The 24027-nt window shown below is 44.7% G+C and overlaps 3 protein-coding genes across 6 annotated transcripts in view; 2 read left to right on the top strand and 1 right to left on the bottom strand.

The window, feature by feature from the left end:
• The first annotated feature begins 651 nt into the window (after positions 1-651).
• On the top strand, positions 652-3365 carry c38h19orf53 (chromosome 38 C19orf53 homolog). Its single transcript, XM_041841001.2, has 3 exons — positions 652-789; positions 1588-1643; positions 2610-3365. Exons 1-3 carry the CDS (start codon positions 702-704, stop codon positions 2772-2774), a joined length of 309 nt encoding a protein of 102 aa, XP_041696935.1. The 5' UTR covers positions 652-701; the 3' UTR covers positions 2775-3365.
• A 683-nt stretch (positions 3366-4048) lies between these two features.
• Positions 4049-7418, bottom strand: si:ch211-196h16.12 (regulator of G-protein signaling 4). Its single transcript, XM_041838678.2, has 5 exons — positions 6789-7418; positions 6160-6231; positions 5830-5882; positions 4921-5084; positions 4049-4645 (listed from the first exon to the last, which is right to left on the bottom strand). Exons 1-5 carry the CDS (start codon positions 6830-6832, stop codon positions 4478-4480), a joined length of 501 nt encoding a protein of 166 aa, XP_041694612.1. The 5' UTR covers positions 6833-7418; the 3' UTR covers positions 4049-4477.
• Positions 7419-8184: 766 nt separating this feature from the next.
• slc25a23a (solute carrier family 25 member 23a) overlaps positions 8185-24027 on the top strand; it is a 21628-nt gene continuing 5785 nt past the window's right edge. The window contains exons 1-5 of one of the 4 annotated variants that reach the window (XM_041840996.2): positions 8185-8445; positions 8992-9363; positions 17459-17582; positions 17932-18019; positions 23772-23883. In XM_041840996.2, the coding sequence (XP_041696930.2) occupies positions 9130-9363; positions 17459-17582; positions 17932-18019; positions 23772-23883 (558 nt within the window). In that variant the 5' untranslated portion in view covers positions 8185-8445; positions 8992-9129. Of the gene's footprint in view, positions 9364-17455; positions 17583-17931; positions 18020-23771; positions 23884-24027 lie in introns of all 4 variants that reach the window. The other 3 variants (XM_041840997.2, XM_041840999.2, XM_041841000.2) reach the window with 3 other exon arrangements.

The following is a 24027-nucleotide window of genomic DNA, read 5'->3' as shown; positions in this document are numbered from 1 at the left end:
GGATTCTTCGGGACATAATATAATGAGTCTAGTCTTGGGAGAAGCAAATGCCAAATTAATTAAGTGCCAAATTCAACGCTATCATCACTTCTACTCCCGCTGAGATTTCAACCGACAGGAGAAGGTCCTGATGACGGTGTTTGTGAACAAGTCAATAGAAAGCATGGTTGGTTAAATTAGTGTGGGTAGGGGTGTAGTCGATTAAGAAGGCCTCTTTCTACGTGTAGTTACGTTATTGTTTATATTCACATCTGGGGTTTAGTTTTGTATCATGTGGAAATAGTTCAAAACTGGATGTTTTTTTTATATATGTATATGAATATAATGCTGTAAACTGCATACCCGAATTAAGAAGAGATTTGTCTTTCACGACAGTACAATAAAGAGGGAGCAAAAACATTACTGCGGTCTGTGTTGTATCTTTTTGGTCGTGGTACATTTCTTAGGCTATCATTGTATGTACTATCTAGTTTATACATTAATTTAATTTCAAGGTACATGTTTAATAAGTAATTTATCTAACTTGGCACAATTCAAACATTTTATTGATTCAGTTCAAACTATTTCCCAGTATCTTCCGGAGAGATTTTATTTTCGTATTTTCCACACCTCAGTAGTACTCTAGTATCCCAGAATGCCATGTTGTAACGCCCATCTGCATCCGGTCTGGAACAATACGGTGAAAACAGCATCGAGGCAAGATGGCGCAAGGTAAACAGAAGTTCAAAGCGCAGCCCGGTGGAGCCAAGAAACCTCAACAAAACAAAAACAAAGGTCCCAGAAAAGGAGGTACGTACAGTGTGATATGGTTGATGTCTTTTATTCTTGCGATTTCTCCTGGACTTCGTATATACACTCAAAGTATTTGCGACCTGTGGCGGCGGACATGCTGGCTTAAACACGGTTCAGTGAGGAGACAGTTTCTATAGAAAAACTGCGTGGAAACTAGATTATCAGTAAGTAGTACGCGCGCCCCCTCAAATGGAACTCATCAAACTCATCATAGCGCAAGTATTTGAATTGCATCGCATGCCGTTGCATATGCATAACAAGACAAATTCAGAAGTTGTCACAATGTTTAGGCCTACTTACTGGACCTGCTGTCAACTTGTGAAGGAGATCTGTAGGGCAGCTTATAGCTATTTATAGGAGATTTGTAATAGCATTATCAGTCACACAAAAGATTACACAGTGCCTGTCCATCTATTCCCTTTAGAACTAGCTAACCTCTTTGATACCCTTATGGGCTGTTCCAAATGGAAACTTGTCTTAACTTCTACAGCACTTGTTACGAATCCGTTTGGCTTAAGGGGACAATCTGCATTTGCTACATACATTATTTGACTTTTAACGTAAGGATATAGCCATTGATTCTTGAAGAATATATCTTATAAATGCCTCATGATGAGCATAGTTCAACCCATCAGAACCATCCCTCAGCTATTTACCAAAACAGAGGCGGGGTGTTGGCTTTGTTATTGTTTTCCCCTTTAACCACAGTGTGTTTTTGTAGGGGGTCAATAAATATCTACACTGAGGTGTTATTGTTGGCTACAAATCTCACCCTCACCTGTTGCTGTTTCACAGGAAGGACGATTGCACCAAAGAAGGTTAAAGTAGTACAACAACAGCAGTTGAAGAAGGTAAGACACCAGCTATAGAACAGCCCATAATGTCCGTTACAGAATAATGAGAGAGTTTCAAATCTATCTGTTCAGGCTGGGGGCTACCACTTGTATACGATGAGGAAGTGACCGCTCATTTCACCTTACTTCCAAGATCCAGTCCCATACTGTTTTTGAATGGGCTTCAAGATTATATAATTATATTCACAAAAACGCAGTCATTTAAGATATATATTTATATGTATATATGTGTGTTTGTGGATTAACTTAACCTGATGCCTTTTAATAAGGAGGATTTTCAATATGGTTTTTGTTCATTTGGCACTTAGTCGTAAAAAAGTTGAAATGGAAGTGGTCGCACTTTCCCATTGTGTTCTCGTCTTAGCCCTCTCCTGGGTTGAGGGTCACTTCTACTTCTTCCACCTGGCTACGTCCCGATTCTGAATCTGCACCCTTCTCTCCCAGAGTGTGTACTTGCACACTCCTCGTCATGGAAGGTGGAAACTCCCTCCAACCACTGCCTACACACCCTCTATGCTTTTCAATTGAACTCCATGATGGGCAGGGTGTAAGTGCACACTTTGGGAGAAGTGGAGAGAATCCACTACGGTCTGTGTCTGTGGGACATAGCATCTGAGACCTCGTGCACTGGGATACAGTCAGCACTGTCTGCAGATAGAATCGTCTCAGAGAACCAGGACCCTGACACCACCCAGAAATTGTCTGTCTTATTACTACGCGTGCAACTCATCCGAAAAAGTAGAGATGAGTTGTACTTTGACGGACAAAAAACGGAGATCAATGCACATTTATTTAGACATGGAGATCTTTCTTTATTTTCCTGGATAGTCACCCATTGAAATGTCCTGAGGAAAGGAATGCTTTTTTTTTAGGCAATGGTGTAAGTAATATACAAATGAATCTGTGTTCCTGGGTCTGAGTGTGGCTATACCCTGATCCCATGTCCCCTGCTGTACCCCCCAGGGCCTGGAGGTGGCCATCAGGAACAAGATAGAGGAAGAGGTGACCCACAGAGCCAGTACTAAACTCCACAAGAGGCTGAGTATTGTGAAGGGGGCGGAGGTGAAACCAACCCCCTCTAAAGGAAACAACCATCCCAACCACCCTGCACCCAGCACCTCCAAATAAACACACTCTGTCTTCCTGTTGTTCTCTCTCTGTCTGTCTCTCGGTCTGGTCTAGTCTGACTGGTTTCGCTGTGCTAGATATAAGTTAATAATGTCTCCCAAATGGCACCCCTATTCCCTATATAGTGTTCTACTTTTGAACAGTGGCCCATAGGGCTCTGGTCGACAGTAGTGCACTGTATAGCGAATAGGGTGCCATTTGGGACGCATTCAATGTGTTAGAGACACTGCTGCTAGGCTGAATGGACTGACACGAAGTCACACGTCTATCGATGGCTGAGGAGTGTAATATTCAAGTCTCCACTAGATGGTACTATAGCAGTCATAGTTTTGGTGAGTATACTGGTAGACTTGGCTTCTTGCTATCGCCTCGAGGACACAAGAAGAGGAACCTGAGGATGCCACAGAAGAGTATTGAGATGCACCCTAGATAGTCAACAGCCTACAGTTGTGATCTCTGTACTGTATATTGAAGGGGCCATCAAGTATTTTTTTTGTGATTGTCTTCTGTTGCACTAACGTCAGAATTGAGACAATAGTTTCTCCCATGTATTCCAATGCAAAGGGCGTGAATAAAAAGCTGTGGACATTTTGTAAAGCAACAGAGTTATTTTATCTTGTGCGTGGGCGTGTGTAGACCTATCCAGACCTGTCTGTGTCTGCTGCAGGTGTTAAGTGTGCATACACTTTCCTCTTTACCTCGGAGCTGCTGTTTAGTGCAGGTCTCTCTTCCTCCCATAATATGTTTACACTGGTGAAATTCCACCAGGTGTGTATTTACCTTAGTCAAGCACATGCTGCTCAGGTTAAGGCAGTGTTTCCCAAACTCGGTCCTGGAGCCCCCCCTTGGGTGCACGTTTTGGTTTTTGCCATAGCACTACACAGCTGATTCAAATAATCAACTAATCATCCAGCTTTGATCATTTGAATCAGCTGTGAAGTGTTAGGGCAAAAACCAAAACGTGCACTCCTTGGGGTCCTGCGGACTAAGTTTGGGAAATGCTGGGTTAAGGCCTTGGTTTTTCAACTGTATTTTTTAGTGGTTTTATTGGACAGATCGAGAACAGTAGAGCGAAGACAGGGAAGATCGGAGGAGCTCCATTCAAATGACAGGGAATCTTTCAACCAGGAATTCTGGGAAGTTGGGGAAAGTTATGGGAAATGTACAGCCCTAACCTCACCAGAACATAACGTACACAGGTTACAGGTTTCTCGTTACGGCTACATTCCACTCTAGTTCAGCATGCGATCCAATGAGCTCCACACGCAGAATAATCCGAGGCACATACATGTTTATAACAGTAATACAGTTATTATGACTCTCTACATAAGAGCATCTACTAAGACTAGTTACTAAGTGAAATGTTAGATACTACTGCAGTGTTGGAGCTAAGAACACAAGCATTTCGCTACACCCGCAATAACATCTGCTAAATATGTGTATGTGACCAATACGATTTGATTTGACTAGAATACTCATATGATCTCATTTCCTGTCAAAACACTTGATTAATAACTACATGGACATATACCATAGCTATAACATATTTATGATAAACACAAACATCTTACAACTCACATAAGAGTGTCGACTAAGACTTAAGTATAAATATAAATTATCTAAATTCTAATGTGGTTATAAAACACACAGCTTATTATGTTGTTGTGTGGTCCTCCGGGGCAGCAGGTGGCGCTGTGGAATATCTAAGGCGCCCTGAGGGCCTCCAGGCAGTGTGGGGAGCGCAGGAATCGAGGATAAGAGTCTTTGGCCATCAGGTGGTAGACATGTTGTTGGGCCTCATGGAATGTGTCGCCTGCAGGCTCCTCCATCACTCTCAGTAGAGCCTCCCTGGTCTCAGCATCCAGGTTCACCTGGGAACAACACACACAATGTTCAGACAACGCCTATACAACGTTCACTAGCATCCTGTCCAGGGGGTGTACTTGTACATCAAGCTTCCTTAAGCTACAGAAATAGGAGACATGGGGGGCCCTGCCCCTCTGGACTGTTCTGGCTTGGACAAGGCTTACTTACTTACTTATACAACATTCAAGCAATGGCAATACAACCTTCACACAACATCTATACAACGTCAGTAAAATGTATATACAACATTTAGACGGCATCTACACAACACTCCACCTACCTCCTGTGGTGCGCCAGGGTTGATGTACTGGCAGTACATGGACTGGGCCTTGGCCCCCTGCTGCCATGAGGGGGTAACCCTGTACTCCTCACAGGCCAACCAGAACTGCAGGTTCTCCTCACTGAACTCAGACTGCAGGAACCAGCGGAAGGCTTTCTGGCCAACTAGGGGGAGGAGGGGGGGATAAAGGGGAGAGATGGAAAGAAGATGAAAATCATATGGGGAGGACAACATTTCAACAAGTCAAACTACATTGCCACAGAAACATATCAATGTAATGAGAGAGAGAGGAGAGAGAGAGAAAATAAGAGAGAGAGAAAGAAAGAAAGAAAAAGAGAGGGAGAGAGAAAAGAGGGACTAAGAAGAGGGAGAGAGAGAGAAGAGAGGGACTAAGAAGAGGGAGAGAGAGAAGAGAGGGACTAAGAAGAGGGAGAGAGAGAAGAGAGGGACTAAGAAGAGGGAGAGAGAGAAGAGAGGGACTAAGAAGAGGGAGAGAGAGAGAAGAGAGGGACTAAGAAGAGGGAGAGAGAGAGAGAGAGGAGAGGGACTAAGAAGAGGGAGAGAGAGAAGAGAGGGACTAAGGAGAGGGACTAAGAAGAGGGAGAGAGAAGAGAGGGACTAAGAAGAGGGAGAGAGAGAAGAGAGAGGGACTAAGAAGAGGGAGAGAGAGAAGAGGGGGACTAAGAAGAGGGAGAGAGAGAAGAGAGGGACTAAGAAGAGGGAGAGAGAGAAGAGAGGGACTAAGAAGAGGGAGAGAGAGAAGAGAGGGACTAAGAAGAGGGAGAGAGAGAGAAGAGAGAGGGACTAAGAAGAGGGAGAGAGAGAGAAGAGAGGGACTAAGAAGAGGGAGAGAGAGAGGAGAGAGGGACTAAGAAGAGGGAGAGAGAGAAGAGAGGGACTAGATCTTACTCTTGCTGTTGAGTAGAGACTCCAGATCCTGAAGAGCCTTGTCCTCGTGGACCCTTTTAGAAGAGTAATGGGGGATGGAGAGAAAGGGAGAGATCAGGGACGAGCTCTGATGAAAATTAGCACTTTTTTTGTCAGTTAAACGCCCCAAAGTTCCTGACGCGACTCAAGGCTGCAGTAGCTCACTGAGCTAAAGCCTAAGAGTATAATCTCTGGGAGATAACATAACTTGTCAGGTGTCAGTGAAGGTTTGCCATCCTGTGGTAGAGTGTAGAATGGTGGATAGGTAGACAGACAGGTGGATGGGTAAAGGTAGACAGACAGACAGGTTACCTGTGTTTGTGATGATGTGTCCACTCCTGTTTGTCAGCCAGGTGACTCAACTTCACCCGCATCCCCTTTGCTCTGAAACACACACACACACACACACACACACACACACACACATACACACACATTTAGTTTGTGCTCTATATCTAGAGGTCTAATCTAAAGATTATAGCACAACAGCTAAATGTTTACAACAATCACATCAACCTTCTGCTTCAACAATCACATCAACCTTCTGCTTCAACAATCACATCAACCTTCTGCTTCAACAATCACATCAACCTTCTGCTTCAACAAAACACAGTGGTCTCTCTTTAGAAACTATGACGCATCCTCACACACTACACAGTACATACTACACACTACATACTACACACTACACACTACACAGTACATACCAGTGGAGGCTGCTGAGGGGAGGACGGCTCATAATAATGGCTGGAAAGGAACTATTGGAATGGCATCAAACCATGTGTTTGATGTATTTGATACCATCCCACTGATTCCGCTCCAGCCATTACCACGAGCCCGTCCTCCCCAATTAAGGTGTCACCAACCTCCTGTGCTACATACTACACATTACATACTACATATTACATACTACATACAGTACTACATACTTCCATACTCACTTCTCCAAGCATGACGAAGGAAGGGAGGACAGTCCTTTACACATTATAGAATGTGGGACAGGACAGCAAAGAGAATTAATGAAACAAAACCAAATAAATGTATAACCAGCTTTTGTAGCCTGTTGTGTGCTCCTTCCTCTCCTGTTGTAGCCTGTTGTGTGCTCCTTCCTCTCCTGTTGTAGCCTGTTGTGTGCTCCTTCCTGTCCTGTAGTGTGCTCCTTCCTTCCTGTCCTGTGTCTGTGCACCAACTAACCCCCTACAGTGTATCAGTCCTTTAATATAGCTGCTTATCACACCTGCTCATCTACCACACATCAGAGAACAGAATGGAGGAGGAGGATGGAGGGATGGGGGAGAGATGGAGGGTAATGTAAGAGAGGTCTACGTGCTCACCGACAACACCTGGCCGTTAATGTACCGGAACCGCTAACACCGGGAAAAGAAAGACGGGCCAGCACACACAATGAGGTAATTAGGAGATAGTGTGTGTGTCAGAGATCAAATGGCCAGTCTGTCAGCATGTGTGTTCTCACTTCTCAGCCAACCAGTCCATTCACCAGAGAGAGGGCTGATGACAGAGGAACAGGTGGTACACTGGCATCCCCACTCCATCTATGGAAAGTGTGTGTGTGTGTGTGGCTTGGTTCGTGGGGACATTTCCCACTTCCCCATGATGACAAAGGCTATTTTAAGCTTAGGGGTTAGATTTAGGGTTAGGTTTAGAATTAGGGTTAGGGTAAAGGGTTAGTGGTTAGGGTTAGGAGTTAGGTTTAGGGTTACGGGTTAGGTTTAGGGAAAATAGGATTTTGAATGGAAATTAATTTCAGGTCCCCACTAGGATAGAAGAACATAATGTGCATGTGTGAGTGAAAAGAGAGAGTGAAAGAGAGAGAGAGAGAGAGAGAGAGAGAGAGAGAGAGAGAAAGAGAGTGAGAGAGCGAGAGAGAAAAAAAGAGAGAGAGTGAGAGAGAGAGAGAGAGAAAGAAAGAGACAGTGTGTGTGTGTGTGTGAGAGAGAGAGAGAGAGAGAGAAAGAGACAGAGAGAGAGAGAGAGAGAGAGAGAGAGAGAGAGAGAGAGAGAGACAGGTGTGAATAGTTGTAACAGGTGTGACTAGTTGATATAAGCGCAGATGGTTGGGTGTATGTGTGGACATTTGTTTGAGAAGGCTACTTAACTTAATTTGAGCATGTGTGTGTGTGTGCCCGTATCTGTGAGTGTTACTGCAACACAGGACCATGTTATTGTTGCAAACATGGTTTATAAAGAGGCATTCCTGGCGTCAGTCCAACACAGAGAGATTCATAATGTACTGAAATAAAACATTATATAGGCCTACAGAATGTGATATAGAAAATGCACAATGTCAATCAACTGTGCACCTGTTCACTGTCATAGACTGAATAACTCCACTCCAATAGTTTACTACAATATTTCAGGATTGTATTATGAGAGCCAGAGTCCCACCATTGACTACTCGACAGTTTCAACAGTGTTTTTCAATTCCCCTTGGGTCTCTGTGTGTGGGGACTGAACTAAATGCGTATCCCTCGTAGTCTACAGAAGGCCAGGCTACGGCGCAGACTCAAGACGACGCATTCCTTCGACTCTTCACTTTCTCAGCTGACGCGACGGCGACGGTTTCTGACCTGAAGCAAGGTGACATTAGGAGCATTAGCCCGGATAATATCTTAATAATACCGACACAGACCAACCATTTGCAACGCTGCAAAGTGCGCACTTGCTGTCACATCCGGACGAATCATAACGTCAGGACCGCGCATTGCGAAACCCAGTGGTTGGTGTGCGTCCCTAAAAAGCCAAGAGGACGACATGTATAGGCCTAATCTTTGAACGTCCCGGGCATATCCGTTACCGAGATGAATTAGACACAGGATTAAGGTTTCGGTTCTGGCAGTTTGCCGCGCGGTTTGGTGTTTAACAACGCTCCGTGGTTTCTAAAAGCACGGAAAGAAGGAAGGGCTTTCTGTCTTTGCTACAATGTTAGGTTACCGTCGCCTCCTGGTTTCTTGACGATAAATAAACAACTATTTACAACCAATTACGGAATAAAAACGTATGTTAAAGCTTTGAGATTCTGTACAGCATGACCGCGAATGGAAACGGGCGTCACGGGGAGCGCGTTGTGAGGTCCACCGCTGGATTGTTTTTAATCAGCACATCTGTTTCTGTCCTTCTCCCTAGAGATTTACTGACTGGCTGACAGCGTGAGTAGCCTGACTATTAATAAACATTTTTTATCCTGATTTGGACATCCGGACGCCGATGACTCTATAGGCTATTCCAACGGGATCTAACCGACGCAGGCAACCGTCACCACGCATGGGGCAGCCGGGGGCTCGGATCCCCCGGGGCTGGAGGACCCAAGCCCGCTGCCAGGAGGATGTCGACCCGGAGAGGGAGAAGCAATGGGTGGAACTGTTCGACGAACTGGACATGAACAGTGATGGAGTCATCGATATCCACGAGCTCCGGGTGGGACTGGCGAAACGGGGGCTCTCCCGCCGCGCGGTGGACCGGGTAAGCGAGCCCAGGCAGCAACTCGGCTGTCATTCGGTATACCTTGAAGATGATCACGAATAACGTTTTTTAACACTGTGGGGCTTCCCCCTAGCCATCGCCAGCCACTAATTGCATTTTGTGTGAATGTGTGTGATGTCAATGATTATGATTCCCCCATGTACCTGCATCACCCATACTGCTCCACCTCTTCCATATTCTATCCTATTCTGTTCTATCCTATTCTACTCTATTCTATTCTATTCTACTGTATTCTATTCTATCCTACTGTATTCTATTAGACCTCTACAGGTCAGACAGTAGTCTAGGCTGAAGGTAGATTGGATATGTATTTGACTGTATTAGGCTCAGACAAGAACAGGGCGGTGAATTCAACCGTATAGGCAAAGGATCGGCAACTCCAGTCCTCGGAGCCGGAGTGCTGTCACACTTTTCCCCCATCCCTAACAAACACAGCTGATTAAACTAATTGCAATTTAAACTGAAGATCAACATTTCAATTATTATTGGAGTCAGGTGTGTTAGCTGGGGCTGGGGCAAAAGTTTGACACCAATCAGGGCACCGAGGACTGCAGTTGCCCATCCCTGGTATAGGTTATACGGAGGTAACCTGAGTGCCAGTCTGTTTGTGCTACCATGCCAACTCCTTGTCATGCCAAACATGTCTTGACGATGACAGCAATGGAGCTGGCAAAAGCCCTAACACATCTGGGACCACCAGGCTAAATGAAGATAGTTAACCTCCTGAGCTGACTCATCTCATTTAACAGATCAATGACTGATCAATGATCACCATTATTGATTAATTGGAATGTGAATGTTTTCAGCGTGGAGCAACTACATCTGAACTCTGGCTGAACTCTCAACTCTGACTGCGATGGGATGTAGGCCTATAGACAAAGATGGTGGATAAATGAAGATAGTTCATTCAGGACGTTTACTATTGAAAAAAATGGTCTGTTTCGGTCTGTTTAAGACCCCCATCAAAATCCTTCAGTTTAAGCTATATCAAACGCACAGCCATACACTCTCCATAGACAAACATTGGCAGCAGAACGGCCTTACTGAGGAGCTCAGTGACCTTCAATGTGGCGCCGCCATAGGATGGCACCGTTCCAACAAGTCAGTTCGTCAAATGTCTGCCCTGCTAGAGCTTCCCCGGTCAACTGTAAATGCTGTTATTGTGAAGTGGAAACTTCTAGGAGCAACAACGGCTCAGCCGCGAAGTGGTAGGCCACACAAGCTCACAGAACGGGTCCGCCGAGTGCTGAAGCGGGCGGGACATACAAATCGTCTGTCCTCGGTTGCAACACTCTCTACTGAGTTCCAAACTGCCTTTGGAAGCAACGTCAGCACAAGAACTGTTCATTTGGAGCTTCATGAAATGGGTTTCCATGGCCGAATAGACGCACACAAGCGAAAGATCACAATGCGTAATGCCATTGGCCTTATATTTTCACCACATTAAGATTATTTAATGATAATATTGTAAATAAGCACAGAAATTGCCCAGTCTGGAAACATATACACTGCTCAAAAATATAAAGGGAACACTTAAACAACACAATGTAACTCCAAGTCAATCACACTTCTGTGAAATCAAACTGTCCACTTAGGAAGCAACACTGATTGACAATACATTTCACATGCTGTTGTGCAAATGGAATAGACAACAGGTGGTTTTGCAGGTGGTGACCACAGACCACTTCTCAGTTCCTATGCTTCCTGGCTGATGTTTTGGTCACTTTTGAATGCTGGCGGTGCTTTCACTCTAGTGGTAGCATGAGACGGAGTCTACAACCCACACAAGTGGCTCAGGTAGTGCAGCTCATCCAGGATGGCACATCAATGCAAGCTGTGGCAAGAAGGTTTGCTGTGTCTGTCAGCGTAGTGTCCAGAGCATGGAGGCGCTACCAGGAGACAGGCCAGTACATCAGGAGACGTGGAGGAGGCCGTAGGAGGGCAACAACCCAGCAGCAGGACTGCTACCTCCGCCTTTGTGCAAGGAGGAGCAGGAGGAGCACTGCCAGAGCCCTGCAAAATGACCTCCAGCAGGCCACAAATGTGCATGTGTCTGCTCAAACGGTCAGAAACAGACTCCATGAGGGTGGTATGAGGGCCCGACGTCCACAGGTGGGGGTTGTGCTTACAGCCCAACACCGTGCAGGACGTTTGGCATTTGCCAGAGAACACCAAGTTTGGCAAATTCGCCACTGGCGCCCTGTGCTCTTCACAGATTAAAGCAGGTTCACACTGAGCACATGTGACAGACGTGACAGAGTCTGGAGACGCCGTGGAGAACGTTCTGCTGCCTGCAACATCCTCCAGCATGACCGGTTTGGCGGTGGGTCAGTCATGGTGTGGGATGGCATTCTTTGGGGGGCCGCACAGCCCTCCATGTGCTCGCCAGAGGTAGCCTGACTGCCATTAGGTACCGAGATGAGATCCTCAGACCCCTTGTGAGACCATATGCTGGTGCGGTTGGCCCTGGGTTCCTCCTAATGCAAGACAATGCTAGACCTCATGTGGCTGGAGTGTGTCAGCAGTTCCTGCAAGAGGAAGGCATTGATGCTATGGACTGGCCCGCCCGTTCCCCAGACCTGAATCCAATTGAGCACATCTGGGACATCATGTCTCGCTCCATCCACCAACGCCACGTTGCACCACAGACTGTCCAGGAGTTGGCGGATGCTTTAGTCCAGGTCTGGGAGGAGATCCCTCAGGAGACCATCCGCCACCTCATCAGGAGCATGCCCAGGCGTTGTAGGGAGGTCATACAGGCACATGGAGGCCACACACACTACTGAGCCTCATTTTGACTTGTTTTAAGGACATTACATCAAAGTTGGATCAGCCTGTAGTGTGGTTTTCCACTTTAATTTTGAGGGTGACTCCAAATCCAGACCTCCATGGGTTGATAAATTTGATGTCCATTGATAATTTTTGTGTGATTTTGTTGTCAGCACATTCAACTATGTAAAGAAAAAAGTATTTAATAAGATTATTTCATTCATTCAGATCTAGGATGTGTTATTTTAGTGTTCCCTTTATTTTTTTGAGCAGTGTAGTCATTAACGGTGCAAAACTATTATATCGGAGCAGCATAACATAGAAGAGGTCTCCCCAAATATCGCCCAAACCTAGTCGCTACTGTTAATATTTAGGTGCAGGAACTCCACTATATTTTGAAGCTAATATATTTGCGTAGAGGTTATTATAGGTAAGAGAGGTGCAGGAACTCAAGCAGTAGAACATCGGCGGTGCCGGTCCTCAGCTCCGGTAAGCTCCTGCCCAAGTCAAACACTGCTTACAGTAACGGCTTGCATCCCAAATGGTACCCTATTCCTTTTATAGTGCCCTACATAGGGGATAGGGTGCCATTTGGGACACTGACTGCATAGGCCTGGCCTTCTATTGTACTGCACATGTATTACTGTTAACAGCACTTTAAATGAGAAGCCAGATCCACAGCTACTTGGTTAAATTAAGTCTGCTAAATCACCATTCTGTTGGAGAACAATGTTGGCATTGTTTTGTGTGTTTGAATGTGTGTTACTGTTGACTTTGTTCTACACGCACACACACACACACACACACACACACACACACACACACACACACACACACACACACACACACACACACACACACACACACACACACACACACACACACACACACACCTCCCGCTATCAGTGTATGGCTGTTTCTCTTGGCAGAAAGAGTGTAGGCAGACACACACATTTGGGGTGTGTATTTGGCCTGTCTGAGCCGAAAAAGCATTTAACCTTTTCCACTCACGCTCTCTCTTTTCTCTGTCTCTGTCTCGCTCTCTCTCTCTCTGTCTTTTCTCTCTCTCTCTCTCCTCACTTTCTCTCTCTTTCTTTCTCTCTCTCTCTCTCTCTCTCTCTCTCTCTCTCTCTCTCTCTCTCTCTCTCTCTCTCTCTCTCTCTCTCTCTCTCTCTCTCTCTCTCTTTCTCTCTCTCAACTGGGGTTGTGTCACTACTGATCACTACTGAATTGCTCCTGATCCTTTTTCATTTCCTACATAAACCCTTTTGAATTACTTGAAAACTGCCACATTTACTACTGTTTGCCAATTCCTAATCACTATCGACATCTTCTTGTTTCACTACTGTGTCACTACTAGACTAGTGAACATGTTATTCCCTCAAGTTTCTAACTGTAGTTATATCGTCAAACAATAAATAATAAGCTTATACAAACCTAATAGCATTAAAAAAAATAACATTAATGACATATTAAATGACATATTTACACTTTTTGTTAATCCCTTTGAGGCCTTGTCTTCATTCACCTTTGACGTAACTATCTTCAGATCCTCTTTTTTGTTGCAGCCACATTTGTCCACCACATAATATTTTCTAAAACTAAAGACGAGCACAAGAGACAACCAATTATAATTTTGGAGGTCACATAAGACAACACAGAAAAACATTTGATAAACAATGTTAATCTTACCAACATTTGCATACAAACACAAATACTTATAAGCTAGCTAGCAATGGGACTAGCAAACAGCTAGGCTAAACACAAGACTGTTTTGGCTTGCAATCTTTTTGATCTGGTAAAAAGTGATATAAACAGCGAAACAACAACATGAAAGTATTCATAAAGCATTAAAAGAAAGTTGAACTTCCAGATGGTGCCAGCATAAGGGCTATGGAAGACAGGATGACGGCGGATGGAAGATGATTACATTCTGGATTGTCAAAAACAGTAGCTAGCTAACAACAACCAACTACTTCCTGTTTTGTCTTCTTCTGCGGTCGCGAAAAGCCTGTGTAGCAAAGCTGTAGTGTTTTGACTACTTATTTACTAGCAACATCAAGTAGTAAAAATCTCTACCTGATTACTACTGGAAACTACTGTTTTCCTACTGAACACTACACAACTCTACCTGATTACTACTGGAAACACTACTGTTTTCCTACTGAACACTACACAACTCTACCTGATTACTACTGGAAACACTACTGTTTTCCTACTGAACACTACACAACTCTACCTGATTACTACTGGAAACACTACTGTTTTCCTACTGAACACTACACAACTCTACCTGATTACTACTGGAAACACTACTGTTTTCCTACTGAACACTACACAACTCTACCTGATTACTACTGGAAACACTACTGTTTTCCTACTGAACACTACACAACTCTACCTGATTACTACTGGAAACACTACTGTTTTCCTACTGAACACTACACAACTCTACCTGATTACTACTGGAAACACTACTGTTTTCCTACTGAACACTACACAACTCTACCTGATTACTACTGGAAACACTACTGTTTTCCTACTGAACACTACACAACTCTACCTGATTACTACTGGAAACACTACTGTTTTCCTACTGAACACTACACAACTCTACCTGATTACTACTGGAAACACTACTGTTTTCCTACTGAACACTACACAACTCTACCTGATTACTACTGGAAACACTACTGTTTTCCTACTGAACACTACACAACTCTACCTGATTACTACTGGAAACACTACTGTTTTCCTACTGAACACTACACAACTCTACCTGATTACTACTGGAAACACTACTGTTTTCCTACTGAACACTACACAACTCTACCTGATTACTACTGGAAACACTACTGTTTTCCTACTGAACACTACACAACTCTACCTGATTACTACTGGAAACACTACTGTTTTCCTACTGAACACTACACAACTCTACCTGATTACTACTGGAAACACTACTGTTTTCCTACTGAACACTACACAACTCTACCTGATTACTACTGGAAACACTACTGTTTTCCTACTGAACACTACACAACTCTACCTGATTACTACTGGAAACACTACTGTTTTCCTACTGAACACTACGCAACTCTACCTGATTACTACTGGAAACACTACTGTTTTCCTACTGAACACTACACAACTCTACCTGATTACTACTGGAAACACTACTGTTTTCCTACTGAACACTACACAACTCTACCTGATTACTACTGGAAACACTACTGTTTTCCTACTGAACACTACACAACTCTACCTGATTACTACTGGAAACACTACTGTTTTCCTACTGAACACTACACAACTCTACCTGATTACTACTGGAAACACTACTGTTTTCCTACTGAACACTACACAACTCTACCTGATTACTACTGGAAACACTACTGTTTTCCTACTGAACACTACACAACTCTACCTGATTACTACTGGAAACACTACTGTTTTCCTACTGAACACTACACAACTCTACCTGATTACTACTGGAAACACTACTGTTTTCCTACTGAACACTACACAACTCTACCTGATTACTACTGGAAACACTACTGTTTTCCTACTGAACACTACACAACTCTACCTGATTACTACTGGAAACACTACTGTTTTCCTACTGAACACTACACAACTCTACCTGATTACTACTGGAAACACTACTGTTTTCCTACTGAACACTACACAACTCTACCTGATTACTACTGGAAACACTACTGTTTTCCCTACTGAACACTACACAACTCTACCTGATTACTACTGGAAACACTACTGTTTTCCTACTGAACACTACACAACTCTACCTGATTACTACTGGAAACACTACTGTTTTCCTACTGAACACTACACAACTCTACTTGTGCATCTTGAGTAAACTATACATTTACTACACAATCCCTACACGTCTATACATAGAAGAGGTTTTGGTAGTACTTTTTCATGACTTTTGGAAGGCTGAGAGTATTATTGTTGTTGCCCTGACGACACAACCCAGAACTCCGCCTTCTCTCCCCTCATCCTCACTTTCCTTCTTTCCTCTCCTCATCTTCCTCATCTCCCGTCCTGCCCTCCTCATTGTCCTCTTCCATTCCCTCTCTCCTTTCCCCTCTTCCTCCCCCTCCTCCATTCCCCCTCCTCCTCCTCATCTTCTTCCTGTGGAATGTTAGTAGTGCTGAGTTGTGACCCAGGGTTGAGGAGCAGAGAACACAGATTACTCTGTTACCCACGGCAACAAGTGTGTGTGTGTGTGTGTGTGTGTGCTGCATTACTGCAGGGGAGAATAATGCACTGTTGTTAACGAGGGAGTAGGGCTGGTGGGAGGTTGGGTGAACAGAGAGGTGGAGTGGAGCTGTGTGAAGGACTAGATTTATAGAGCAGGTCTACTGTGTCCATGACTAACAAACATAGGCTGCGTCTCAAATGGCACCATATTCCCTATATAGTGCACTACTTTTGGCCCTATGCTATGAGTGTCCGCCCTGAGATCGAAAGGTTGGGAGTTCGATATCTGGCTGAGTCATACCAAAGACAAGATTAATTAGATGAATTGGGGGTAAGGCACTGCGATAGACTAGTGTCCTGTCCAGGGGGTGTACTGGTACATCAATCTGCCTCACTCTACAGAAACAGGAGATAGACTAGTGTCCTGTCCAGGGGGTGTACTGGTACATAAAGCTGCCTCACCCTACAGAAACAGGAGATAGGTTCCTGCCCCTACAAGTCAAGGCTACTTACTTACTAAGGTCAAAAGTAGTGCACTATAGAGGCAATACGGTGCCATTTGGAACGCACAAATCAAATGTCAACGTGTCTGTGATGTAACGTGACTGACCCAGGGTTGACCTCTGAGAGTTGTTTGTAACTCTGTCTTTCTCAGGTTGTCTGTCTGTCAGTTTCAGTGTATTGATTTGGCTTCTTGTCCCTTCATCTTATGCTTTCTTCCCCTTTTTCACCTCCACATTAACATTCCATCCACCACTTTCTCCTGTTCCTGACCATTTTGGCAACTCTTCTGCCTCCTCTCCATCTCCTCCTCCCCCCATCTCTCCTCTCTCTCTCCTCGCCCCACATCTCTCCATTCCCTCTCCATCTCCCCTTCACCCTTTCCACCTCTCCACTCCCCCATCTCTTCTACCCCTCCCCCTCTCCACCCCCACCTCTGCCCCTACACCGCTCCTTACCTCCTCCACCCCCCTCCCCCTCTCCACCCTCCTCTCCCCCTCTCCAACCTCCTCTCCCCCCCCTCTCCACCCTCCTCTCCACCCCCCCTCCCCCTCTCCACCCTCCTCTCCACCCTCCTCCCCCTCTCCACCCCCCCTCTGTGCCCCTTCCCCAGCAGATTGTCAAGGAGGGGGACAGCAACAATGATGGGGAGTTGGACTTCCAGGAGTTCAGGCAATACCTCCGCTCCCACGAGAAGGAGCTCCGACTCATGTTCCGCAGCCTGGACCGCAACAATGACGGTTTGGAAATATAAATATGTGCCCTGCTTATGTACGGCCTCCAGAATTACAATTGGTTAAATGGAGAGGCTCCGTTGTTGCTTAGCCAAAATATGCAGACGCTTGCAGCCCCACAATTTGTAACTTGATGCAAATATGCAATATAGTCATTTTGCAAAGCTAACTGGGTTCTTGTGTTACGTACATACGTAAGGTATGTGAATAATACACACTGAAAAACACACACACAAACACACACACACACAAACACACACACACAAACACACACACACACACACACAAACACACACACACACACACACAAACACACACACACAAACCAACTCTGACGTGGATACTGTGTTTGCAGGTGAGATAGATGTATCAGAGATCCAGCAGTCCCTTCAAACTCTGGGAATAGCTGTTAGTCTGAAGGAGGCTGCCAAGATCATGAAGAGGTCTGTACATTCTACTCTGGTTATATCTACGCTATAATGATACAGTCTACTCTGGTTATATCTACGCTGTAATGATACAGTCAATCAATCAATCAATCAATTTTATTTTATATAGCCCTTCGTACATCAGCTAATATCTCGAAGTGCTGTACAGAAACCCAGCCTAAAACCCCCAACAGCTAGTAATGCTGGTGTAGAAGCACGGTGGCTAGGAAAAACTCCCTAGAAAGGCCAAAACCTAGGAAGAAACCTAGAGAGGAACCAGGCTATGAGGGGTGGCCAGTCCTCTTCTGGCTGTGCCGGGTGGAGATTATAACAGAACCATGCCAAGATGTTCAAAAATGTTCATAAGTGACAAGCATGGTCAAATAATAATCAGGAATAAATCTCAGTTGGCTTTTCATAGCCGATCATTAAGAGTTGAAAACAGCAGGTCTGGGACAGGTAGGGGTTCCATAACCGCAGGCAGAACAGTTGAAACTGGAATAGCAGCAAGGCCAGGCGGACTGGGGACAGCAAGGAGTCACCACGGCCGGTAGTCCCGACGTATGGTCCTAGGGCTCAGGTCTCTCAGTTGGCTTTTCATAGCCGATCATTAAGAGTTGAAAACAGCAGGTCTGGGACAGGTAGGGGTTTCGTAACCGCAGGCAGAACAGTTGAAACTGGAATAGCAGCAAGGCCAGGCGGACTGGGGACAGCAAGGTGTCAGCATGCCCGGTAGTCCTGACGTATGGTCCTAGGGCTCAGGTTCTCAGAGAGAAAGAGAGAATGAGAGAATTAGAGAGAGCATACTTAAATTCACACAGGACACTGGATAAGACAGGAGAAGTACTCCAGGTATAACCAACTAACCCCAGCCCCCCGACACATAAACTACTGCAGCATAAATACTGGAGGCTGAGACAGGAGCGGTCCGGAGACACTGTGGCCCCATCCGAAGAAACCCCCGGACAGGGCCAAACAGGAAGGATATAACCCCACCCACTCTGCCAAAGCACAGCCCCCGCACCACTAGAGGGATATCCTCAACCACCAACTTACAATCCTGAGACAAGGCCGAGTATAGCCCACAGAGGTCTCCACCACAGCACAAACCAGTCTACTCTGGTTATATCTACGCTGTAATGATACAGTCTACTCTGGTTATATCTATGCTATAATGATACAGTCTACTCTGGTTATATCTACGCTGTAATGATACAGTCTACTCTGGTTATATCTACGCTGTAATGATACAGTCTACTCTGGTTATATCTATGCTATAATGATACAGTCTACTCTGGTTATATCTATGCTATAATGATACAGTCTACTCTGGTTATATCTATGCTATAATGATACAGTCTACTCTGGTTATATCTACGCTATAATGATACAGTCTACTCTGGTTATATCTACGCTATAATGATACAGTCTACTCTGGTTATATCTACGCTATAATGATACAGTCTACTCTGGTTATATCTATGCTGTAATTGCACAATCTAGTATGAATTGTAGAATGGATTTTCGGACAACTGTACTTTTATGTTTGTGAGTTTACATGAGTGTGTCCGTCCGTCCGTGTGTGTGTGTGTGTGTGTGTGTGTGTGTGTGTCCGTCCGTGTGTGTGTCAGTCCATGTGTGTGTGTGTGTGTGTTTGCGTCGGTCCATGCAAGTGTATGTGTGTGTGTCCTAGGGCTGTCCCTGACAAAAAAATAATCTTGGTCGACCGAGAGTCGTCCTGTTCTTTCGACCAATCGATTGGTTGAAATGTTGAACCTTGTATTTCCTGTGTGTGAATAAGATAAACTACATGTGCACTGAGCTTGTCTGATGCTTTAAGCACACTGTTTGATTACATCATTAAGACACACTAATGACTAAAGAAAGAGCCCGATGGTGACACTGTGTTAAAATCTTTTCCAGTGAGTGCATGTTATGTGTGCCAAACAGTTGCTGTTAGATTACAATATAATTTTGTTCTGACCGTTTGGGACAGGGTGTACAACACTAAATAAATAAGTGCACCAGAGAGTCTGTTCTAATGAAGACAAAAATAGATATATAAAGCCTTTACTACAGCAGACTGTTGCATGTATTCTTGAATTGCAGTTTATTTATTGTTTAGGCTAATTATTCAAAGATCCCTTTGTTATTACATGTTCATATTAAAACGATGGATTGCATTTCAAAAGCATGAATAAACTGTGTGATGGCATGAACGCATTAATTACATTTACATTAATGATTGATTGATATAGTAGCCTAAGTAAGTTACGGTATTAAGACTAAACAGGACTCGCTCTTAGGCCTACAGCTCAACGGTGGTTACACAAGGCTGCTATACAAAGCCTACTAATGATAATGACATCACTTATCATAATGATGATCGTAATAATAACAATAAGGAGATCAAGGAAAAGGAGGGTTATTATTATTATAAGGAATATAATATATAGTATAGGAGCGAGAGGGTTATTATTATTATAAGGAAAATAATATATAGTATAGGAGCGAGAGGGTTATTATTATTATAAGGAATATAATATATAGTATAGGAGCGAGAGGATTATTATTATTATAAGGAGTATAATATATAGTATAGGAGCGAGAGGGTTATTATTATTATAAGGAGTATAATATATAGTATAGGAGCGAGAGGGTTATTATTATTATTATAAGGAGTATAATATATAGTATAGGAGCGAGAGGGTTATTATTATTATAATAAGGAGTATAATATATAGTATAGGAGTGAGAGGGTTATTATTATTATAAGGAGTATAATATATAGTATAGGAGCGAGAGGGTTATTATTATTATAAGGAGTATAATATATAGTATAGGAGCGAGAGGGTTATTATTATTTTAAGGAGTATAATATATAGTATAGGAGCGAGAGGGTTATTATTATAAGGAGTATAATATATAGTATAGGAGCGAGAGGGTTATTATTATTATAAGGAGTATAATATATAGTATAGGAGCGAGAGGGTTATTATTATAAGGAGTATAATATATAGTATAGGAGCGAGAGGGTTATTATTATAAGGAGTATAATATATAGTATAGGAGCGAGAGGGTTATTATTATAAGGAGTATAATATATAGTATAGGAGTGAGAGGGTTATTATAAGGAGTATAATATGTAGTATAGGAGTGAGAGGGTTATTATTATAAGGAGTATAATATATAGTATAGGAGCGAGAGGGTTATTATTATTATAAGGAGTATAATATATAGTATAGGAGCGAGAGGGTTATTATTATTATAAGGAGTATAATTGTCACGATCGTCAGGGAGAGACCAAGGCGCAGCGTTGAATGCGTACATATTTATTAATAGAATGATCACACGATCAAAACAACGGACGATAACGTGATGTCTACGGTTTAACACAACCCAAATAAGAACAAGAAACCACAAACACAAAGTGAAAGACAGACAGTTAAATATGGCTCCCAATCAGAGACAACCAGCTGACACTCGTTGCCTCTGATTGGGAGTCACTCAGGCCAACATAGAAATACAAACATATAATTACACACCCTGGCTCAACATAACAGTGTCCCCAGAGCCAGGGCGTGACAGTACCCCCCCCTAAAGGCGCGGACTCCGACCGCGCCAACTAAATACCACAGGGGAGGGACCGGGTGGGCACTCCGCCTTGGCGGCGGATCCGGCTCGGGCCTGATCCCCACTCCCTCTCCAACCCCCCAAAGTACCCCTGGTCCGGGTCTGGCCCCGCTGGCCGGAGCTGGACTGCACACTGATGGAGCGGATTGCTCTAGCTCCGGCGTAACGCATCTGACCGGTGCCGGACCAGGCACCAGTGGAACAGGCACGGGCCGTGCCGGACCGACGACGCACACCACTGGCTTGGTGTGAGGAACAGGCACGGGCCGTGCTGGACTGACGACGCACACCACTGGCTTGGTGTGGGGAGCAGGAGCGGGCCGGACAGGGCTGACGATACGCACCACAGACTTGGTGCGGGGAGCAGGAATGGGCCGGACTGGGCTGGCGACGCGCACCACAGACTTGGTGCGGAGAGCAGGAACGGGCCGGACTGGGCTGGCGACGCGCACCACAGACTTGGTGCGGAGAGCAGGAACGGGCCGGACAGGGCTGACGAAACGCACCACAGACTTGGTGCGGGGAGCAGGAATGGGCCGGACTGGGCTGGCGACGCGCACCACAGACTTGGTGCGGAGAGCAGGAACGGGCCGGACAGGGCTGACGAAACGCACCACTGACTTGGTGCGGGGAGCAGGAATGGGCCGGGCCGAGCTGGCGATTCGCACCGTAGACTTTGTGCGAGTGGCAGGAACAGGCCGGACCGTACTGGGAACACACACCACTGGCCCTACGTGGGGATCAGGAACAGGCCGGACCGGACTGGCAACACACGCCAGTACCTCTCGCCGTGCCTCTACATCTTCCACCCCCTCTTCGACCAGTGGCCCCCGTAACCTGGCGGCCTCCTCTGCCAATCCGCTGGGCCGCTCTGCCGCGGTCTCCTGCTGGCCCGTCGTCCACGGCGTTAGCCCCCCCCTAAAAATTTTCTGGGCTTCACTCCTACCCGTGGCCAAGGTCTCCATGTCCCTCGCCAGCCGTTCGCCCTTCTGCCACAATGTCAAGCCCCTCTCCTCCTCATCCGGCTTGACCCAGTCGAGGAGGCGAAGGAGATCTGTTAGAGATCTCCCTGGCGATGGCTCCTGGACACGCTGCTTGGTCACATCTTGGTGGTTTCTTCTGTCACGATCGTCAGGGAGAGACCAAGGCGCAGCGTTGAATGCGTACATATTTATTAATAGAATGATCACACGATCAAAACAACGGACGATAACGTGATGTCTACGGTTTAACACAACCCAAATAAGAACAAGAAACCACAAACACAAAGTGAAAGACAGACAGTTAAATATGGCTCCCAATCAGAGACAACCAGCTGACACTCGTTGCCTCTGATTGGGAGTCACTCAGGCCAACATAGAAATACAAACATAGAATTACACACCCTGGCTCAACATAACAGTGTCCCCAGAGCCAGGGCGTGACAATAATATATAGTATAGGAGCGAGAGGGTTATTATTATAAGGAGTATAATATATAGTATAGGAGCGAGAGGGTTATTATTATTATAAGGAGTATAATATATAGTATAGGAGCGAGAGGGTTATTATTATTATTATAAGGAGTATAATATATAGTATAGGAGTGAGAGGGTTATTATTATTATAAGGAGTATAATATATAGTATAGGAGCGAGAGGGTTATTATTATTATTATAAGGAGTATAATATATAGTATAGGAGTGAGAGGGTTATTATTATTATTATAAGGAGTATAATATATAGTATAGGAGCGAGAGGGTTATTATTATTATAAGGAGTATAATATATAGTATAGGAGCGAGAGGGTTATTATTATTATTATAAGGAGTATAATATATAGAATAGGAGTGAGAGCTGCGTCCATATTATGTGTGACAAACAGGTGCTGTTTGATTCCAATATAATTGTTCTGCCTGTTTGGAACAGTGTAAACAACACTACATAAATGATAAGTAATACCAGTCTGTTCTAACGGAAACATTCTAAAGCCTTTATTACAGCATAGCAAAGATTTTAAAAAGTAGAATCTGACCAGTCGACTAAATGGGGTCAGCCCTAGTGTGTCCGTCTGTGTGTGTGTGTGTGTGTACGTGTCGTGCTGTGTGTGTACGTGTCGTGCTGTGTGTAACATGTTCTCTCTGTCTCTGGTCAGTATGGACAGGGATGGTAACATGACCATCGACTGGGATGAGTGGCGAGATCACTTCCTGTTTAACCCCATACACAGTCTGGAAGACATCTCTCGCTACTGGAAACACTCTCATGTGAGTCACACACACGTACACACACACACACACACACACACACACACACAGGCGCGCACGCAAAGACACACACTCCCATGAACGGATGTACACACACACACACACACACACACACACACACACACTGGAAACACAGAAGAGATG

The sequence above is a fragment of the Coregonus clupeaformis genome, chromosome 38 (genome assembly GCF_020615455.1).
Source record: "Coregonus clupeaformis isolate EN_2021a chromosome 38, ASM2061545v1, whole genome shotgun sequence".
Lineage (NCBI taxonomy): Eukaryota > Metazoa > Chordata > Actinopteri > Salmoniformes > Salmonidae > Coregonus > Coregonus clupeaformis.
This window is presented reverse-complemented; position numbering and strand designations above follow the sequence as displayed.